The 23,205-nt window shown below is 46.3% G+C and overlaps 1 protein-coding gene across 2 annotated transcripts in view; it reads right to left on the bottom strand.

Moving 5' to 3' along the window:
- LOC122922229 (tight junction protein ZO-2-like) overlaps positions 1–20,323 on the bottom strand; it is a 48,272-nt gene extending 27,949 nt beyond the window's left edge. Inside the window, exon 1 of one of the 2 annotated variants that reach the window (XM_044272788.1) lies at positions 20,187–20,323. Coding sequence is in view for 1 of the 2 variants with exons in the window: in XM_044272779.1 (XP_044128714.1) it covers positions 19,965–19,988 (24 nt within the window). In the remaining variant the exon portion in view is untranslated. The other variant, XM_044272779.1, reaches the window with a different exon arrangement.
- Positions 20,324–23,205: the final 2,882 nt, after the last annotated feature.

The raw sequence follows: 23,205 nt of genomic DNA, 5'->3' as shown, positions 1-23,205 counted from the left end.
GTTATCTCACCCACAGGTTTATTTTGCCAATATGTTTTTGATCATTCTTTTGGATATCGGTAAAGGCAGGATACCATTCAGAGTTCAGAAGATACGTCACACATCCTCCTCATGAACACGTACCCACTGTGATAATTAAGGGTACTTTAACACTAGCGTTATTCTTTTCCGGCATCGAGTTCCGTCCTAGGGGCTCAATACCGGAAAAGAACTGATCAGTTTTATCCCCATGCAATCTGAATGGAGAGCAATCCGTTCAGGATGCATCAGGTCTTCAGTTCAGTCTTTTTGCCTTTTCAGTGTGGAGATAATACCGCAGCATGCTACGGTTTTATCTCCGTTCAAAATTCCGGAACACTTGCCGGAATGCCGGATCCTGCATTTCTTCCCATTGAAATGCATTAATGCTGGGTGTTCCGGCTAAACAAATCCAACATTGCGGTCTGCGCATGCTCAGACCGCAAAAAATGTGAAAAAAAATAAATGCCGGATCCGTTTTCCGGATGACACTGGAGAGACGGATCTGGCATTTCAATGCATTTGTCAGACGGATCTATACCAGTGTATTACTGTACTGTGCCGGCAGCAGGGAGCGCACGGCGTCATAGCAACTAGTGACGCCGTGCACTCCTGCTCTCAGGAGAGATCCAGGCCGCGGTTCCACGGTCCGCACACGGCCGTGAAACACGGCAGTGTGCATGGGGCCTCAGGCTGACAAAATGTCATCAGTTTGCATGCGTTTGGACGGAACCGACAGGCAGTACCGGCGACGGAACTGCCTGCCGGAATCCTCTGCTGCAAGTGTGAAAGTACCTTGACCTGAGACCACTAGATCTCTATTTCCACACACTAGACTTTCTTAACACTAGGGTGTGTCGCTTTAATTCATTTTCATTTCAGCAGGATACAGTATCTGTAGTAACACTGGTGAAGGAGAGCATCTGTACTACTGACACATTATCAGGAATGTCTACAGCAAGCCAATCACTCTCTAATCTACGTGACGGAAGGCCACGTTCAATAGGTGGGCCAGACTCTGGGAACACTCCAAGAGACAAATTAGAAGATAGTGTTATGGGATCGAGATGATGGGGCCCCCAGCAATCACTGACACACTGCATGTACATGAGGCTACTTTCACACCTGCGTTAGCTGCGGATCCGTCTGGTATCTGCACAGATTGATTTGCACCTATAATGCAAATGCTTGTATCCGTTCAGAACGGATCCGTTTGCATTACCATGAACAAAAAAAAAAAAAAAATTTATGATAATGCAAATGGGTCCCTTTTGACTTACATTGAAAGTCAATGGGAGGCGGATCAGTTTTCAATTGCACCATATTGTGTCGGTGAAAACGGATCCGTCCCCATTGACTTACATTGTAAGTCAGGACGGATCCGTTTGGCTCTGCATCGTCCAGAGCAGAATGGAGGCTGAACAGGGGGCAAACTGATGCATTCTGAGCGGATCCTTATCCATTCAGAATGCATTGAGGCTGAACTGATCCGTTTTGGGCCGCTTGTGAGAGCCCTGAAACGGATCTCACAACCGGACCCAGAAACGGCAGTGTGAAAGTAGCCTAAGTTAACAGCAAATCGATGAGAAATGTGCCAAAAGGGACACTACAGTCCTGTGCCTCTAGACATGTCAGATTATTTCCATCAGGCTTTTATGATAAACATTTAACTAGCCACACAAATCTTAAAATATTCCTGTTTTTACACCGTCTACCAGAGCAACTGCAACGGCATTAAGCTTCCTGTTTTCTATAGTTCACTTGTCAGCTTTGCTGTATAGATTAGGACACGATGAGCAAAGTCACCACATTTTAAAGGGTCACAAAACATTTGATATGTCATAGAGACATGTCAAAAGTTTAGATTGGGTCTAAGCACCGAGATCCCCAAAACAAAGGGAGAACAGCCTGCATACAGCGCTTTCTTTCCTCGCTGCAGAGATGGGCTCCATAGAAATCTTTGGGACCGACTTGATTCCGTCCTCAGCAGTGAGTAGAGCATGACATGGCCGTTCATCTCCTCCCTCATCGGTCGGGATCTCCTCCTTGCTCCCCGACATCACAAAGCAAGAGTGCCGTAATCTCGCAATGCGCAAGCTAGCGCAGTTCGTTCCCTGAGGCTGACGCCAGCACAGGGAAGGAACACTATGCCCAAACTGTGCATGCGCCAACTCGCGCATCGCGAGATTACGGAGCTCTAGCTTTGTGACGTCGGGAAGCAAGGAGGAGATTCGGAGTATGCGGGGCGGTGCTGGGCTCCTTCACAGTGGGTGTGGCTGGGCTCCGGAAACATTAGTAGCCTCATTTACATATATATATATATATATATATATATATATATATATATATATATATATATATATATATATATATATATATATATATAATATAAAATCGTTTTTTGACACAATAAAACCACACAGAGCTATGGGGACCGGATATTGGAGATGTGCTAGCGGTAATCTAGCAGCTTATGTCCTCAGCTCTATACCCAAAATCCAGGTGACAGGTTCCCTTTAACCACCTCCGGACCGCCTAACGCGCCGATGCGTCCGGAAGGTGGTTGCTTTTCTCCTCCTGGACGCATCGGCGCGTCATCTCGCGAGACGCGAGATTTCGCCGCAGCCGGCCCGCACATGCGCATCGCGGGCCGGCATTTCTTCGAGAAGCATTTCGTCAGGACCTGCCAGCCAGCGATCATTGGCTGGCAGGTTGCTGATTTTCAAAAAAGCCAATCACAGAGCAGTATAGCAGATCATATTAGTAAATATGATCTGTTATATGGCTGCCTGCTCCTCTGCTGGTTCTTTTCGTCGGTTGGATCCAGCAGAGGAGCAGGCTTCACAGTGAGTACACCAACAGTACATACTTAGCCCCAGATCACCCCCCTGAACCCCTATTAACCCTTTGATCACCCCTTCTAGCCCCTGTCAATCACTAGTGAAAGGAAAAAAAGTGATCAGTGCAAACTGTCACTTTTTTTTTTCACTGGTATTGACCGTTAGGTTTTAGGTATAGTTTAGGTCCCTTGGTTAGGTAGTTAGGGATCAGTTAGCGCCCAGCCCACCGCACCGCAGTCCGTTATTCGCTGATTAGCGTATCGCTAATCAGCATTTGTACTTTTATAGTATCTGGAAGTGATCAAAACTGATCACGGTCAGATCTATAACTGTATTAGTGTCACTTTAGGTTCGCCCTCCACCCAAAACGCAGTGTTTGCCCGATCAGGCCTGATCGGTCGCCCACACGTGCGTTCGCCCACACCCGCCCCACCGCAGTGACAAAAAAAATTTTTTTTTTGATCGCTGCACATCCACTTTACACGCACTGCGGCGATAAAAAAATCACTTTTGATATTTTTTATCAACCGCAGCGGCCTCCGGTACTTCGCTAGCCTCCCCTTTGTAAGACAGGCTTGCTTTTTTTACCTGGGTAGTCTCAGGGAATACCCCTAAATTTAGTTGCCCACATGTCAAACAGGGGGTATTCCTCTGAAGAGGCCTACAGGCTTCTGACCCAGTCGGATGAGGAGTGGGAACCCTCATCTGATGAATCCAGCGGGTCAGAATACGAACCTGTAGAAAGCAGCGGCTCTCTGACCCAAAGTTCGGACGAGGAGGCTGAGGTCCCTGATAGAACCAGGCGTACCCGGCCCCGTGTTGCTAGACCGCAGGTTGCGCAGGATCCGCTTCAAGAGCATCAGAGTGGGGCTGGTGCTGCCGGATTACGTGGTGAGGCATACACCAGCAGCCCAGCCCATCCTGGACCTAGTACCAGCACTGCCGTACAACCTGGTGAAGTAGCGAGCACCAGAAGGGCAGTTGAAGCTGGTACGGTGGCACGAGCAGTAGTGACCCCGTCGCAGCCACCGCAAAGACGTGCCCGTAGAGCCCCTAGAATCCCAGAGGTGCTGGCAAACCCTGATTGGCAGCCCCCAACTTCAGCCGCACCTGTAGTTCCCCCTTTCACCGCCCAGTCTGGAGTTCGGGTTGAGACGGCTCAGATCGGTTCGGCCCTGGGATTTTTTGAGCTGTTCTTGACTGCGGAGCTTTTAGACTTAGTCGTGGCAGAGACAAACCGGTATGCCACACAATTTATAACCGCTAACCCGGGAAGCTTTTATGCCCAGCCTTTCCGGTGGAAACCAGTCCAAGTTTCCGAATTTAAAACTTTTCTGGGCCTCCTCCTCAACATGGGCCTGACAAAAAAACATGAATTGCGGTCATATTGGTCCACGAACCCAATTCATCACATGCCCATGTTCTCTGGTGCAATGTCCAGGACACGATTTGAGACCATCCTGCGTTTCTTGCACTTTAGTGACAACACCGCCTCCCGTCCCAGAGGCCACCCTGCTTTTGACCGGCTCCACAAAATTCGGCCCCTCATAGACCATTTCAACCAGAAATTTGCAGATTTGTATACCCCTGAGCAAAACATCTGCGTAGACGAGTCCCTAATACATTTTACCGGGCGCCTTGGCTTCAAGCAATACATCCCAAGCAAGCGCGCCCGGTATGGGGTCAAATTGTATAAGCTCTGTGAAAGGGCCACAGGCTATACCCACAAATTTCGTGTCTATGAGGGAAAAGATCAGACCCTGGAGCCGGTCGGTTGCCCTGACTACCTGGGGAGCAGTGGGAAGATAGTTTGGGACTTGGTGTCACCCTTATTCGGCAAGGGGTACCATCTTTATGTGGACAATTTTTACACAAGTGTGGCCCTCTTTAGGCATTTGTTTCTAGAACGGATTGGCGCCTGTGGTACCGCGCGAACTAGTCGCGCGGGCTTCCCCCAACGGCTCGTTAGCACCCGTCTTGCAAGGGGGCAGAGGGCCGCACTGTGTAACGAAGAACTGCTCGCGGTGAAATGGAGAGACAAGCGTGACGTTTACATGCTCTCCTCCATTCACGCAGACACGACAATACAAATTGAGCGAGCAACCCGTGTCATTGAAAAGCCCCTCTCAGTCCACGACTATAACCTCCACATGGGAGGGGTCGACTTCAATGACCAGATGTTGTCTCCGTATTTAGTTTCCCGCAGAACCAGACGCTGGTATAAGAAGGTGTCTGTATATTTGATTCAATTGGCGCTGTATAATAGTTTTGTTCTCTACAGTAAGGCTGGGAGAACTGGATCCTTCCTCAAATTTCAGGAAGAGATCATTGAGAACCTCCTGTATCCAGAAGGTTCCGTGCCCCCATCCACCAGTGTAGTTAGCCGTCTACACGAGCGACATTTCCCCAATGTCGTTGCTGGTACCTCAACCCAACCGTCACCCCGAAAAAGATGTCGTGTCTGTAGCAGGAGTGGAATAAGGCGTGACACCCGGTATTTCTGTCCTGACTGTCCCGACCACCCTGCCCTATGCTTAGGGGATTGTTTCCGAAAGTACCACACACAGGTACACCTAGCATAGGGATCATCTCACCAGGATAGGCACACAGGGCTATTAGGGCCCATTCACTCACACAGCTGCTGCAAACGTCTCCTTTCACATGGGACAAAGTGCATAACGCACTTCGCCACATCTTTGGGCGATTTGCGCTTTGCACATTGACCCATGGGGGAGGAGAGGTTTGTTCTATAAAGGTAAAAAAACAAAAAAAAAACAAAAAAAAAAAAACAGGTAAGCAAACAGGTTAATGTTTAGTTCCAAAAGTTAAAGTTAAATGTTCTGTTCCAAAGTTAATAAAATTATTGCGTTGTGGCCTGGTTTTTTCTTTTTTTTTTTTTTTGTCTTTTTACCTTCCAGGTGGACCAACCGATGAACTAGCTGCAGCACCGATGTGCATTCTGACAGAAGCATTGCGCTGCTGTCAGATTACACGCAAGTCGGTGTATGCGGCGCTGCAAGACGGGATTTTCTCCTCTGCAGTGACAGATACGTTTGCCGAAGCATACGAGCTGAGGAGGAGGCGGCGTTCCTATGCTTTGGCAAGCACTTTGTATATATATATATTATATATATATATATATATATATATATATATATATATATATATATATATATATATATATATATATATATATAAAAAAAAATCCCGGCAATGATTTATTCATCCACATCGATTGATGCGAATGGAGAAATCTGGTTTGCCAGGGCATACGAGCTAAGTGGGTATGGATGTAGGGCGGAGCTCCTATGTCCTGGCAGACGCCTTTCCCCTCCATTTTTTTTTTTTGGCAGAGATTTTTTCATCCACATTGATCAATGCGAATGAAGAAATCTGTGCCGTTCATTTTTTTCTTTCAGCCCAGAGGCTGAACGGAAAAAAAAATCTCATTACCTGTATGCTCAATATAAGGAGAATAGCAGAAACTCCTAATGCTGGCCATACATGTAATGATTGCGGAGACCCTCAAATGCCAGGGCAGTACAAACACCCCACAACTGACCCCATTTTGGAAAGAAGACACCCCAAGGTATTTGCTGAGGGGCATATTGAGTCCATGAAAGATTGAAATTTTTGTCCTAAGTTAGCGGAAAGTGACACTTTGTGAGAAAAAACAAAAAAAAATCAATTTCCGCTAACTTATGCGAAAAAAAAAAATTCTATGAACTTGCCAGGCCCCTCATTGGATACCTTGGGGTGTCTTCTTTCCAAAGTGGGGTCACATGTGGGGTATTTATACTGCCCTGGCTTTTTAGGGGCCCTAAAGCGTGAGAAGAAGTCTGGGATCCAAATGTCTAAAAATGCCCTCCTAAAAGGAATTTGGGCCCCTTTGCGCATCTAGGCAGCAAAAAAGTGTGACACATCTGGTATCGCCGTACTCAGGAGAAGTTGGGGAATGTGTTTTGGGGTGTCATTTTACATATACCCATGCTGGGTGAGAAAAATATCTTGGTCAAATGCCAACTTTGTATAAAAAAATGGGAAAAGTTGTCGTTTGCCAAGATATTTTTCTCACCCAGCATGGGTATATGTAAAATGACACCCCAAAACACATTCCCCAACTTCTCCTGAGTACGGCGATACCAGATGTGTCACACTTTTTTGCTGCCAAGGTGGGCAAAGGGGCACATATTCCAAAGTGCACCTTTCGGATTTTGCAGGGCATTTTTTACACATTTTGATTGCAAGGTACTTCTCACACATTTGGGCCCCTAAATTGCCAGGGCAGTATAACTACGCCACAAGTGACCCCATTTTGGAAAGAAGACACCCCAAGGTATTCCGTGAGGGGCACGGCGAGTTCCTAGAATTTTTTATTTTTTGTCACAAGTTAGCGGAAAATGATGATTTTTTTTTTCTTCTCTTTTTTCATTACAAAGTCTCATATTCCACTAACTTGCGGCAAAAAATAAAAAATTCTAGGAACTCGCCATGCCCCTCACGGAATACCTTGGGGTGTCTTCTTTCCAAAATGGGGTCACTTGTGGCGTAGTTATACTGCCCTGGCAATTTAGGGGCCCAAATGTGTGAGAAGTACCTTGCAATCAAAATGTGTAAAAAATGCCCTGCAAAATCCGAAAGGTGCACTTTGGAATATGTGCCCCTTTGCCCACCTTGGCAGCAAAAAAGTGTGACACATCTGGTATCGCCGTACTCAGGAGAAGTTGGGGAATGTGTTTTGGGGTGTCATTTTACATATACCCATGCTGGGTGAGAAAAATATCTTGGTCAAATGCCAACTTTGTATAAAAAAATGGGAAAAGTTGTCGTTTGCCAAGATATTTCTCTCACCCAGCATGGGTATATGTAAAATGACACCCCAAAACACATTCCCCAACTTCTCCTGAGTACGGCGATACCAGATGTGTGACACTTTTTTGATGCCAAGGTGGGCAAAGGGGCGCATATTCCAAAGTGCACCTTTCGGATTTCACCGGTCATTTTTTACACATTTTGATTGCAAAGTTCTTCTCACACATTTGGGCCCCTAAATTGCCAGGGCAGTATAACTACCCCACAAGTGACCCCATTTTGGAAAGAAGACACCCCAAGGTATTCTGTGAGGGGCATGGCGAGTTCCTAGAATTTTTTATTTTTTGTCGCAAGTTAGTGGAAAATGAGACTTTGTAAGAAAAAAAAAAAAAAAACAAACCATCATTTTCCGCTAACTTGTGACAAAAAATAAAAAGTTCTATGAACTCACTATGCCCATCAGCGAATACCTTAGGGTGTCTACTTTCCGAAATGGGGTCATTTGTGGGGGTTTTCTACTGTCTGGGCATTGTAGAACCTCAGGAAACATGACAGGTGCTCAGAAAATCAGAGCCGTTTCAAAAAGCGGAAATTCACATTTTTGTACCATAGTTTGTAAATGCTATAACTTTTACCCAAACCATTTTTTTTTTTTGCCCAAACATTTTTTTTTTATCAAAGACATGTAGAACTATAAATTTAGCGAAAAATTTATATATGGATGTCGTTTTTTTTGCAAAATTTCACAGCTGAAAGTGAAAAATGTCATTTTTTTGCAAAAAAATCGTTATATTTTGATTAATAACAAAAAAAGTAAAAATGTCAGCAGCAATAAAATACCACCAAATGAAAGCTCCATTAGTGAGAAGAAAAGGAGGTAAAATTCATTTGGGTGGTAAGTTGCATGACCGAGCGATAAACGGTGAAAGGAGTGTAGTGCCGAAGTGTAAAAAGTGGCCTGGTCATGAAGGGGGTTTCACCTAGCGGGGCTGAAGTGGTTAAAGGGAACCTGTCATGCAGATATTTGATTATAATCTAGCTAATTATATATAATCATTAACTACTAATAAGTACTTTAGATATATTCACTTACTGGTGTGACAGATTGTTACCTCATAATATACACACAAAGATGCCGCATGCTAATGAGCTGATTCGAGTCCAGCGTGATGTCATTGAGTCCAGCGTATATTTAATTCAGAGCTATAGCCACTCCCCTGCCCACCTGCTGCTGATTCATATGGAAACAAACTGTCATTCAGCAGCAGGTGGGCGGGGAGAGTCAGGAGCTCATGAATATTTATGACTCATCATTATCAGCTGGAGCTTTTCAATACAAGATGTTGGCAGATTGACTGGGTCAATTAAAGAAAGTGACCCAGCATTTTGCTAAGCGAATCAGTCACTTATTTATGTTGCCCTTAGTTAGGACACCATAAAACTGGTGACAGGTTCCCTTTAACTCATTCATGTTATACACCCAAGATGAGATCAGAGCTTCACATGCACATAATTACACGTTTCTTTACTTCCATTATTGCCGACACGTGGATCAATGCACTAACGCTACACTCAAGGAAGACTGCATCCACATGGTCCTTGTGAGGACTGTATTATTTGCTGCTAAAATATGCAGAGACTATGCCGAATACAGTGTACTCAGGTAGGCTGTTCCTTTGCCAGAAGAGACTGCTGGATTATGCGCCGGAGATGTGAACTTAAAGGGACACTGACAGGGCCAATAAGCATATTGAGGTATATATATGGCAGTACAGGTCTTATAATGGGTATTACAATCATATAAGTATCCCCCCTGTCCACATTATACATACAGTAAACTTTAAGTTTTATAACCTGCTCCAACGGTCTTCAATCTGCCCAAGGGGCGGCGTTTCACCTCTCTTGCGCCCAGCCAGCCTCCCCAACTGCCGCTTTGAAGCGCCGCCCAGCTCATGAATATTCAGTTTGCTGGGCGGCTTCTGCGGTCCCCGCTCTGAAGCGCTTCGCTTAACAGTGCCCGGCGCATGCGCTGGATCTTGTGAAGTCCGGTACAGTAAGCGCCGCCCAGCTCATCAATATTCACTTCGCTGGGCGGCGCTTACTGTCCCCGACTTCACAAGATCCGGCGCATGCGCAGGGCACTGTTCAGCGCAGCGCTTCAGAGCGGGGACCGCAGAAGCCGCCCAGCAAACTGAATATTCATGAGCTGGGCGGCGCTTCAAAGCGGCAGTTGGGGGAGGCTGGCTGGGCGCAAGAGAGGTGAAACGCCGCCCCTTGGGCAGATTGAAGACCGTTGGAGCAGGTTATAAAACTTAAAGTTTACTGTATGTATAATGTGGACAGGGGGGATACTTATATGATTGTAATACCCATTATAAGACCTGTACTGCCATATATATACCTCAATATGCTTATTGGCCCTGTCAGTGTCCCTTTAACCTAAGGGCTGTATTACACTGGCTGAGGGTCGGCCAGATCATAGCTAACAAACGTTCGTAGGAAGGGCTAGTTAGCGATTATCTGCCGATGTAAAGGTGCCACCGATTACCTGATGAATGGGCAAATGCTCATTTATTGGGTTATCTCAAAATAATTGTTTGCCGGTGGCAGATCGTGCCGTCTAATCATGCTCTGCTGCCCAGAAACAATGATTGTGTGGGGACGAGCGATGGCCTTAGCGATCACTCCTCCCCATACCGCGTCTCCTCCGATAGCCAGCAATGCTTCCCTCCCGACAATCGTCAGCCTCATCTGCCAATGTAAGACAGCCCTAAGGGGAGGATAGCTATTTTCCTAACTCATGATTCCCATTGATGCAACTTTGATAAGACATCCAGACACCACAATGTAATTGGAATCTACCATTACCACACTTTCCACTTTAAAATGGACTGCTCAGGTGATTTATGCTGCCCTATCTGAGAAAAGGATATGGTAAAGGGGGGAATTTTTTAATTTTTAATTTTATTTTTTTAATCGGGCAACCCCTTTAAGGCCTCATACACACGTGTGCCACTCATGCACATGCGGTGGACTGCAAATTGCAGTCTACCAAGTGCCCGCTGTCTGGTTACGGACCGATTCACTTGACTGGGGTCCGCGATCCACATCTCACAAGCCACACCGCAAAATAGTGCACGCACGGACAGAAAACCCACTGATGCACTCCGGACCCATTCAAGTGAACGGGTCAACATCAGTGATACGGTGCACACACGGCCGTTGCTGACTTGATCTTTGCAGGCCGCAATACGGGCACAGACCTGCTACGGTCGTGGGCATGAGGCCTAAGTCAGGAAATATCCCCTGACAGGCTTTCTGATTTCAAGGAAAGCACATCTTCCCCTGATAAAGGTTTACGCAAGCACTAGACTTGACCAAGACTCTGCACACTTCTCCACTGAATATATTTGTACTAGCCACAATTTACACTATGAATTCTTCATTTTTACTTTTAGATCAAATTCTTTATGTTTAGGCTACAAAGGTCAGGGAAAACAAGATAAGTACAGAAAAAGCGCAGATAAGTCTTAGCTGCTGAGAAAAAAAACAAAAAAAAAAAACCCCACAATTCTCTGGAGTAATGTAAAATGCTAATCATTTCCAAATTCCTGGGATGCATGCCCTCTTGCTCAGTAAAACTCCCAGGCCTTCTGTGTTCAAACAAAGCAGCTGTGGTGACAAAGATGAAGTGAAGCAGTGGCCGATTTCTGCGGTATAATTAATACTCCTATGCCTGGAGAATAGTGCTGACCATTCTTTAAAGACCTCTCACCATGAAAAGGCAGTGCAGTCTGCAGGCAGCATGTTATAGAGCAGGAGGAGCTGAGCAGATTGATATGTAGTCTTATGGGAAATTGTAATTTATTCATTTAAAGCTCTGCTCATTCTGAGCTTAGTCAACTGGGCGGTCTTATAAGTGACCGACAGCCTTCCCCTTACTACTAAGCTCAGAAAAGAGCAGAGATTTTAAAAAAAATTACAATTTCCCATACAGCTAGACATGAATCTGCTCAGTTCCTTCTGCTCTCTGCAGATTGCACTTCATTTCATGGTGACATGCTCCCTTGCCGGGTTGCCCAACCTGCAGCTCTCCAGCTGTTGCAAAACTACTACCTGGACAGCCTACAGCTATTAGGGCACGCTGGGAGTTGTAGCTTTACAACAGCTGGCCGCAGGTTGAGCATCCCTGCTTTAGAGAGCCTGCTGCAGCCCGATTTCACCCCTTGTACACTACTACATCATTGAGTGCATGTAATGCTCAGTGCCGTAGTAGTACAGCACAATGATGGAGGAGGAGGTGGGCCTGCGCCATTACCTACAGGCGCCAACTGTATGACAGAGCAATTCATTTCATTGCCAGGATTAGCGATAACTCCGATCCTGGCAATTCAGATGCCACCGTTAGACAGAGGAAGGGTGCTCCCTCTGTCCTCCAATCCGGCACCCTACAAATGCAATCGTGGGGTGACAAGTACCAACCTGAATGTTTCAGCCGACATTTTTTTTTCAGACAAATTGGAAAAAAACACTGAATGATAAAGATTATAAGTAATACATGTCTACAGCTCAGTATACTGACATCTGCTCAAGTACCCCCAGCCTCAAATAAAAAATAAGTCACAGACACAAAATTGCCTTATTTTTACAGACTATCCAGCAATTTTTGGACGGTTGGCAACCCTGAGGCCCCCAGGCCTGCCATGTTCCTGCCTCTGTTACACCTTGCGTCTGGCTGGATGTAATAGCCCTACAGGCTGTAATACGGCTGTACAAAGTATACAAGCGGTCATAGTTTCAAGTTCCCTAAAGGAACTTTAAAAAAAAATAATAAGGGCTCTTTCACACCTGCGTTCTTTTCTTCCGGGATAGAGTTCCGTCGTCAGGGCTCTATGCCGGAAGAATCCTGATCAGTTTTATCCTAATGCATTCTGAATGGAGTGAAATCCGTTCAGGATGCATCAGGATGTCTTCAGTTCCGGAACGGAACGTTTTTTGGCCGGAGAAAATACCGCAGCATGCTGCGCTTTTTGCTCCAGCCAAAAATCCTGAACACTTTCCGCAAGGCCGGATCCGGAATTAATGCCCATTGAAAGGCATTGATCCGGATCCGGCCTTAAGCTAAACGTCGTTTCGGCGCATTGCCGGATCCGACGTTTAGCTTTTTCTGAATGGTTACCATGGCTGCCGGGACGCTAAAGTCCTGGCAGCCATGGTAAAGTGTAGCGGGGGAGCAGCATACTTACCGTCCATGCGGCTCCCGGGGCGCCCCAAGCGCATGGATCACGTGATCGCATGGCACGTCATCCATGCGCATGGGGCGCTCTGACGTCACTCTGGAGCGCCCCGGGAGCCGCACGAACTGTAAGTATAGCGCTCCCCGCTCCTACTATGGCAACCAGGACTTTAATAGCGTCCTGGCTTCCATAGTAACACTGAAAGCATTTTGAAGACGGATCCGTCTTCAAATGCTTTCAGTACACTTGCGTTTTTCCGGATCCGGCGTGTAATTCCGGCAAGTGGAGTACACGCCGGATCCGGACAACGCAAGTGTGAAAGAGGCCTAAAATAAACCAACATTTAAATGTGTTTTTTTTATTTATTTATTAAAAAGGAAAATTGATATCACCGTGTCCATAATCTTTTATCTATTAAATAGAAAAAAAAATACCCAATGCCAAAATAGTTTTTGCTCACCTTGCCTCCCAACAAAAATTGAATATAAAAATGATCAAAATGTGGCATGCATCCTAAAACGGTATCAAAGATCTACACATCTCCTTGCCAAAAATTAGTCCTTGCACGGCTCCATCAGCAGAATATGGCGACACAATCAAATTTTTTTTTTTTTAAACAAACATTTGGATTTAGTATCTGGAAGCGCTGGGATGGAGAGGTGCCACAGGTACTGGGATCACCACAGAAAGGGAGTGTTTTATTTACAGTCACACTTGCTGAGTTATCACATCTAGTTGAAAAGGGTTTTCTGAGTTTAGAACTGACTGAACCCGGACACATCACCATCTTCACCCCTCCAGCATCAGCATCGGAGCATTTCATGCTCCAATGCTCTCCTTTGCCCTGTGCTGAATCGCGCAGGGCAAAGGCATTTTTCGGAGATCCGGTTATGTACCAGGCTCCCTATGAGGAAAGCTAGGTGGAGGCTTCCGCCTAGCAGTGAGCACGGTGATGTCACCGGCACCGGCACCTGTAAAACAGCTAGGGCAGCACAAAAGCCGCCCATCAGTGCCGGTGACGTCACCAGGAACACTGCTAGGCGGAAGCCTCCGTCTAGCAGTATAATAATATAAACAAGTAAACTGTGGGTGATGCTAGGGAGGCTTGTTACAGTCGTGGCCTGCTATTGGCTATGACCACCCCTGCCGCCGGATGTTTTGATCTGTGTGACGGAGAGATGCAGTGGCGGCCATGCATCAGGAGCGCCGCTGGTGCCAGGGTCTGTAAGAGGGACCCCAGCATTGGGGGGACATTATAGGGGTTGGATAACCCCTTTATGCTGGGTTCACACCTGAGCGTACCGCGATTTTATCGGGCGTTTACATTCGTGGCTCGGGAAACAAGTGAACGCCCATTGTCGCGCGTTCCAGGAAGTCTATGTGCGGGAACGCACGACAATATGCCCCAAAGAAGCTCCTGTACTTCTTGGGGCGTCGGGCGTTTTACAGCACGATCGTACGCGCTGTAAAACGCTCAGGTGAGAACCATGCCGATAGGGAAGCATTGGTTTTTGCTTGTTGAGCGTTTTACAGTGTGTAGGAACGCGCCGTAAAACGCTCAGGTGTGAACCCAGCCTTAAGGTCCAGACTCAGGAAGAAGTAACTTGCTGGGAAGCTTCTCTCTATACAGGTCTCTCATCACTTCTAGATGTACACTGTTTAGCACTATGCACACTATGGAATCAGAAAGAAACCTCTGTAGGCCCTCGTATGAAAGTTAGTGGAGCACCACATTATGGCTGTAGAACTGAAAGGTTGTACAGAGCCACAACAGTTGAGTGCCTGAGGCCTTGGCCTAGTTTCACATGAATGTGATCAGACGTCTGGTCATAGAGCCACAAGGGGTCGGGGCGATGCAGACATAATACAGACCCCCAAACCGCAGGTGCATTGCAAGTGACTTAAAAGGGTATACCCATCTGGTACACTTATGGCATGTCTCTAGGATATGCCATTAATGTTTGGCCGATCTCTAGAACGAAGTGAAAAAGAGTGGACCACACTGTTTATTTCTATGGGGCTCCTTTTTCCAGAACAGGGCACCTGAAATGATGGTCCAAGCCATCCATTTCAGTGGCAAGCCTGCCAACCCTGCTCCTTCTAGTCACTATTGGACAAGAAGTGATGCATCATCTATAGTCATGTGCATTCACGACGAGATTCACGTGCCACGCTTCTGGTCTTCCTGGAGACAACAGGAACCTTGCTGCTGGAACAGAGTGGCATTGAATATGTAAGTGCCCTTGTATCTTTATTTTAAGCCCTTTCCTGGCCATCAGTACATTTTTTTTTGGGTGGGGGGTTGCTGAGGTTAGAGGTTGTACAACCCCTGTAAAGCTAGAAATTTTATATGCTGGTCTAAACCTTGTACATGCTAGTGTGAGATGCACATAACTGATTAAGACATGCATCCGTTCCGCAATGTTTTTGTGGTCTGTAAATTGCAGAACCGCAAAACACGGATACCGGGCGTATGCGTTTGGCATTTTGCAGAACGGATTATCCGGCCCTCTATAGAACTGTAATATCTTTGTCCGTATTATGGACAAGAATAGGACAATCGTGTGTATAAGCCCTTAGACATATTTCAGGAAGACACCATGCACCTTTCTGCCATTCCCGAATAAGTCACACTAAGAAACTAGCCAGCACATGGTTCCCCCCTCACCTAGTCACATAACTAGGGGAAGTCCAGGAAGCATGGGAAAGGTAGGGCTGGCCTGAGGCTGTGGCCCTCACCTTTGTAGCAGCCACACCACAGCCCCTTACCTCTGCTGTGAGACACAGCTGGAACTATGTTCGCCAGTCCCACACTGGTGAATGGAGCCCATCTTGTAAGGGAAAAGGGCTGCTCATGGGAAAACTCCTTTAGGGCTCTAACACACACAGATCACCATAAAACCACATGCAGCTTTGTGTGACTGTGGGTCACACGTACTAATCTTATAGATGGCGTAAGCTTAGCCATCAGGACCTGTACCACATTTCTCAGTGTCTTAGGCTGGATGATAAATGTGGTGCAGGGCTAGACCTCTTTGCCTAAGGGTCCATTCACAAGCTCGTAGTGTATTGCGGATACGCAATACACCCGGGAGGCACCCTCCATAGAACCGCCTATTCTTGTCCGCAATTGCGGACAAGAATAGGACATGTTCTATTTCTTGCAGAGCTGCGGCCCATCTTTTCTCTCCCCATAAAGAATGAATGGTTACGCACCCATTTTGCAAAATTGCGGAACGGATGCGGACCCATTTGCTGACGTGTGAATGGAGCCCAACTCTACACCAACTATTGTTTGACTTATTTTACCAGTATTTTATCTTACTTTTTTTTAAATCAGAATTAGTAGCAACTTTGGCGCAAAATGTCTGCCACAAATTTTCATTTTGCAACATGGATTCTAAAATCACACCATTCGAACTATGGCGTAAATTCCACTGCAAGAAAAAGCACTGTGTGAATATACGCTAACAGGACAGATATCAGGGAAGAGTACTTACAATTTCCGCTGTTCCTCTTCCCTTTAGCTAGCCGCACAGATTTTCTTTTATTTATACCTTACTGAATGTGTTGTAGTCACACACTTTTCTGTGTTCCATAGCAGTGTGACCTTGTAATGTACTACTAACGTTATGTGTGAACGTGCCCTAAGGTTACTCAGAACACCTGACAGTCTGAAGCTTGTCGATAACCTCATTATCTAGTCAAGCTACAGTATGAAACCTACTGGCAGATACGCAGCGCATTTTCCATCATGGGACCACGGCCGGAAACAAATCACAGAATATTACAGTACAAGCACCTATGATGCTATGCGCTCCAGTGCGCAAGATGTATGCCGCTCTGGGACATATGTCCCGCTCACGGATCGTATGTCTTGGAGGGCATACGGTTGTGTGCATGAGCCTTAATGGACACTTAAAATACAGGATCAGTTTTTTTCTTCTGACGGATCATGAAACGTGAACCCGTGCTAAGCTGAAACAGAATTTAGATAAAGCCCCAGAGACCCCTTTGAAGATGACAGGTGCTGCATTCTCTGCGGTTATATATTCCAACTGGAGGAGGACCTCATGTCAGTGCCCAGGTTGAAGATATCACCAGCAACTGAGATAAAGCTGACACCAGCAAAGATGGGGGAGGCAGGACAACCACCCCCCTCCGCATGTCAGGAATGCTCTACAGGGGGATATTCGGGATATACAGGAGTAGGGGGCATTCACACAAACTGCGGGTCTGCAAAACACGGATACCGGCCGTGGGCACGCCGCATCACAGTGCGGACACACTGACTTCAATGCAGCCGTGGTCCGCATGTTGCAGCTTAGTATAGGAATTAGGAAATGTCCTATATCTTACGGCGCGGCCACGCAAGCACATGGGCCTAAAGCATTTGATTAAGGCCTCTTTCACACTAACGTTTTTGCGTTCCGTATACGGAACCATTCATTTCAATGGTTCCACAAAAAACGGAATGTACGCCGTATGCATTCTGTTTCCGTATTTCCGTTCCGATGAAAGATAGAACATGTCCTATTATTGCCCGCAAATCACGTTCCGTGGCTCCATTCAAGTCAATAGGTCCGCAAAAAAAAAAAACACGGAACACATACGGAAATGCATTCGTATGTCTTCCGTATCCGTTCCATTTTTGCGGAACCATCTATTGAAAATGTTATGCCCAGCCCAATTTTTTCTAGGTAATTACTCTATACTGTACATGCCATACGAAAAAACGGAACAGAAAAACAACGGAAACAGAAAAAAATGGGACAACTGATCCGTGAAAAACGGACTGCAAAACACTGAAATAGCCATACGGTAGTGTGAAAGAGGCCTTAATATGCAATCAAGAAAAAAAAATAATAATTGTGGAATGGTCCACTGGACGTCATATCAAAGATTCCCTCTTCTAAGGGAAAATACCCATATAATATGATGGCGTTCGGAGTGCCTACGGCTGTGTGCATTTCTGTACAGCCTTAGACCCCATGCACACAAGCGTTTCCGTTCTGCGGTACACAAACCATGCAAAATACTGATGTTGTCTGTATTTGTTCTGTGAACTCACTGACTTCCATTGGTCCATGGTCTGCATTTTGCATACACACTCTTGAGGTCCTTTATCAAACTGGTGTAAAGCAGAACTGGCCATAGCAACCAATCAGATCTCACCTTTTTTTTTCACAGCTCCTTTGGAAAGGTAAAATCTTATTGGTTGCTATGGGCAACTAAGCCAGTTCTACTTTACACCAGTTTGATAAATGACCCCATCTGTCTTTTTGTGGAACAGATTCACGGAGGTGGAAAGCACACAGATGACCCCTGTGCTTTCCGCCGCCGTATGTTTTTTCCGCAAAGGGATAGAACATTCCCTATACTTGTCCACAGAATGCGCAAGTCAATGGGTCTGCAACAAGGACGGTATACATATTTTGCGGATTGCAAACCTCATACGGTCATGTGCATGAGGCCTTAAGACGGCCATATACAGTCTAAAGTTGATCAAAATGTATTTGCAGAGTAAAATTTAACAAGGAATGATCATTTTAGTCGTCTGAAAAGAAGTCAGCCATGTTGGAAATTTTCGGCCATTAGATCTATATATTTTTTTTAAAGACTGTTCCCAGAAAGCTCATCCGCTGTCACTGAACGTGTACGTTAACTGCAACATCCCAATATAGTCGTGTACGGCCGTGTCTGCGAAACGAACAGTCACCAGATGAGGTATTGTTCAACCATCAGCCAACTTCATGTGTATGGCCACCATTAGGCTACATTCCCACAACGTGAAAAAAAACCTGACCGTTTTGTCCTTTTTAAGGGCTAATGCACACAAACGTATTTTCTGTCCGTTCCAGGTTGTTGTTTTTTTGCAGCCCATATGCAGAACCATAAAAATGGAAATGACTCCATGTGCATTCTGTGTCCGTATGTCCGTTCCACATAAAAATAGTATTACGGACAAGGATAGGACTGTTCTATTAGAGGCTGGCCATTCCGTTCCGCAAAATGTGGAATGCACGTGGCCGGTATCCGTGCTTTGCAGATCCGCAATTTGCTGCCCACAAAACAACATGGTGTGCATGAGCCCTAACAGACTGCTTTCACTGATGCCTTTCTGAGAAACGGACGTTAAAAACGTTCCCCTTCAATTGTGTGGGAACAGTCGGTCAGTGCGAAGCTAGAACATGTTCTATCTTTTTATGTCCGTCATTCACTGGTCGACAAAAAAAAAAAAACAGCCGTGCAAACAGCCCCATAGACTACCATTGTTCTTAAAACGGACGTGTAACGGCATTAAAAAAATCTTCCGTCACACGTCCGTTTTTCACTATTGAGTGCATGCAGCCTTCGGTTGTTGTAAGGTACACAGGGCGGATACACGGCAGATTTTCTAAAGGCAAACTGCGGCCAGAAAACCCGCAGTGCGTACGGTGGATGAGATCTGGAAAAAACAAAAAACTCTACATTTTGTCAACGAAGCCCTCACATAACGCGACCTGTGCTGCAAGTTTGTAAACTGGTGTCGCAAATTTTACCCTTTGCAATGTGTCGTAAGTTGTAACATACCTCCCCGTGCGGACCTACCCTTAGGGTGTGCTGAGACTTGTAGTGCATGATACTCCATTAAAACACAAGACCAAAAACAGATTGCCACGGGTGGTACGAAACCCGCGTCCTCCGCAAGGGCACGTTCAGACGCCGCAGACGGGTAGCGGAAATGCTTGCGCCTGTTCCAGTCATCTGAATGGGGTTTAAGAAACTTCTGCAACAAATCTGCAGCGTGTGAATACGCCCGAACAGCCCTGCAACATGTACACGGATCCCCTATGGCTCGGAGTTCCTTTCTTCCTGTATACTTTGTCTATAAGCTGTGACTAGAAAGCAAAAGTTTACAGACTGAACACACTATTGTGGCTCAGGCTGGACCCCCGGAGGTGGTCGTGTCACCTGTGAGCCCTCCACTACATGAGGTAGAGGTGCGTGTTCCCCAGCCTCCCATCTGGCCAGGTAGTAACCGAGCCACACACCGGTGACCCAGATTCCGCCTTACCTGGTAGTGAGCTCTGACAGCCATTTTAGAAGCAGGGAATCAGGCGGGGGATCAGATCCAGCTCCTCCCGTGTCCGGCACCTGTGTGTACAGGGAGAGGACTGCCCAGGGTGTGGAGGGAAGGAAGCTCGGCGCTGCTGCTGCTGCCCTATAGACTGTGCTCCTGAGAGGAGCTGCCACCCACCTGCCCTGCCCAGCGCCCGGCCAGGTCTGACGTGCTCACCTCAGCGCTGTAATATGATCTGAGTCAAACTCACACAGGCAACAACAACAAGCCGGGGAGGAGGCGGAGGACGCGCGTGTTCTGCCGGTCACACACTGGGGCTGCACGTTTCCGCCTCCCGCCATCAGACACAAGTTACTTCTGAGGAGAGCGCTCCGCCGCCGCTGCTCTTCCCCTCACACCGACTGCTACTGTCCCCACTGGAGCTGACAATCTCATTTCCTTCTGGATACTTGTTATATAAGAACACTTTATCCACTGAGGTATTGGGTGGATAAAGCTGCAATTGCACCAGTTTTTTTGTAACTGCTTTTTTTTTTTTAAAAGAGGACATATTTAGGAAGCCCCACGTAACAAATCGCAGGTTTGGAATGTATTGGATAAAGGTACTTTCACACTTGCGGCAGAGGATTCGGAAATGCCTGCCGGATCCGGCAATCTGAACGCAAACGGATGCATTTGTGAGATGGATCCGTTTGGCCAGAACACTTTGGGCCGGATCCGGCATTAATGCATTTCAATGGAAATTATTGCCGGATCCGGCAAGTGTTCAGGATTTTTGTCCGGAGAAAAAACTGCAGAATGCTGAGGTAGATTTACGTAAGATTTGTGTTGTCTCATGCTCTTTGCAGGTACTGTACTACGCTAATCACTGCAAAAAATGCACCAAAATGATACGCAACACTGTAGAGTGTCTATAACCGGGGGAGATATTCCTCCGCATGCGGTCCGTAGATAACAGCAATTCGCAGCAATAAATGCGTACATTGGAGGATGCCGGGGCGGACCGCATGCACCACAAGAACATCTTGCACAAAATGATACATTGTGCGGATGAAAAAATATATATAAATACAAAAATCACTGCAAAAAATGCACCAAAATGATACGCAACTGACAGTACTAGCTAATTCCTCAAGCTGATGTTAAAAGCGGAGAACTTTGTCAATATGTTCCTGACTGGAACATATCGGAGCCCCTCATGCACCACGTCACGGTGTCTCAGCACGCATGGGGTCCTACTACTAAACCGCCTGTGGTGTGTGAACAGGGTCTGAAGCAACTCAGCCAGACTCTCACATGCCTCCATAGTGGTATCACCAATGCACTGTGAGGTAGGATAACCCTAAGTTCACACTTGCGCGTTTCGCGCTGTAAAACGCGCAACACATGAAAACCAATGCTTCCCTATGGGGCTGGTTCACATTTTCGCGTTTTACAGCGCGTTTGAACGCGCTGTAAAACGCCCGACGCTCAAACAAGTACAGGAGCTTTTTTTGGCGCGTTTGACGCGCGTTTGGGCCATAGACTCTTTGGACAACACTGCTGTCAATCACCCAAACGCGCGTTTACTATTACAAAAAACGCGCATAAATACGCGCAACAAAATCGCGCATAAAAACGCGCGTTTGCAAAACGCTTAGGTGTGAAACCAGGGTAAAGCTGTGAGCCGCACACACACCAGACTGTACTACGCTGTGGTTTTTCCTCGTAATAAGTGCAGAAAAAACGCACGTGTTCAGCAATGTGTGCTGGTGGCCCTAGGCCTCTTATATACATCTGTGTCTATGATGACATCTGTGATAAGATGGACGGGGCTCATCTGTGAAGGGTCCATTTTTGGTTGGTGTGTCCAGTATGTGTCGCCTGTATACCATATGCTAAGCCATGAGGGCTGAAGAAGGGATTTCCAGAGATTTTTCTACCAATGGTTTGTGAAAACCATGGACCAAACACAGATGGCATCCGTGTTCTCAGTGGTTTTCATGGCCCCGCAGACTTCAGTGGGAGTGTGTGGTCCACATCATAGCCACTGATGAATGGTGTAAATAAGCACATGAAAGTCAATGGGTATGCGCGCTGTGCTTGATTCGCTGATGTGTGAGAGGCCTAAGGTTGGTGCACACATAGGGGAGAATTATGCAGATCTACTTAGCAGTTACTGTATTAAGGTGCATTCACAAGCTGCGGATTTTAATGCTGAATTTTCTGTTCGTTTGAATGGGGTGGAAATCACGTGGATTTCTACAAGCCTCGTTCAGGTGAGTGGAAAATTCTGCAACAAAATCTGCAGGGTGTGATACTGTGGATTAACCGTACGAAAACCTGTGCAGGAAATACACACATAATACCCACCATGAGACCACGTGCTCGTACCCTTTGCTTCTAAAGAAGAAAAAAAACATGGTGACTAATCGTAGCAATGAGCGCCCTGTGCACGCTGCAGTATGGTGGATCGCTCACCATTCCTCTTCATTACCCTATTGGCTGCACCCCGCCCCGCGCAATAGGGAGATGCAGTGGCAGCCATGTCTGTTTGGGAAGTGACGTAGGTGCCGAGGAACGAGGTAAGTACATCCTCTGTGAGGGGCCCATGCATATGGGGGGGGGGGGGGGGGGCATTATAGAACTTGAATAACCCCTTTAACCTGTTAAAAGCCCGGCCTCCTGACCAGACACATTTTCCGTTTATTTCAGTAAATGCGTCTTTAAAAGCCATAACTATTTTCCGTTCAGTTATGTAAATAATTTCAGTGTTTGTTTTTTTTTGATGATAGTCAGGTCCATAAATATTGGGACATGGACACAATTCTACCATTTTTGGCTCTATACACCACCACAATGGATTTGAAATGAAACGAACACGATGTGCTTTACCTGCAGACTGTCAGCTTTACTTTGAGGGGATTTCACTCTTTGCGGTAGAGAGGGCGATATCCAAGGTCACTTCCTTTGTAAAAAAAAAAAAAAACACATGTAATTCCTGCAATTTTGGCTGCAGATTGGCAGTCAAATCCTCAGTGGCCTTTTTCCGCTGTATTGTGTAAGCAGCAAAGTGGATGAGGTTTATGTAATGTCCGCAGTGATATCTGCGTGTTACATGTCAGCTTATGTTGAGGATATCTGCTGTGAGTTTCCCCATTTGCAATGCAGAGGGTGAAACATGCGTCAAATGCACAGTGTCTGCGCATGTCTGCTGGGGATTTTCTCTTGATTCAGCAACAAAGTATAAGACCCT

This window comes from Bufo gargarizans, chromosome 1 (genome assembly GCF_014858855.1).
Source record: "Bufo gargarizans isolate SCDJY-AF-19 chromosome 1, ASM1485885v1, whole genome shotgun sequence".
Taxonomy (NCBI): domain Eukaryota; kingdom Metazoa; phylum Chordata; class Amphibia; order Anura; family Bufonidae; genus Bufo; species Bufo gargarizans.
Note: the sequence above shows the minus strand (reverse complement) of the source record. Positions and strands in the feature narration are given on the sequence as shown.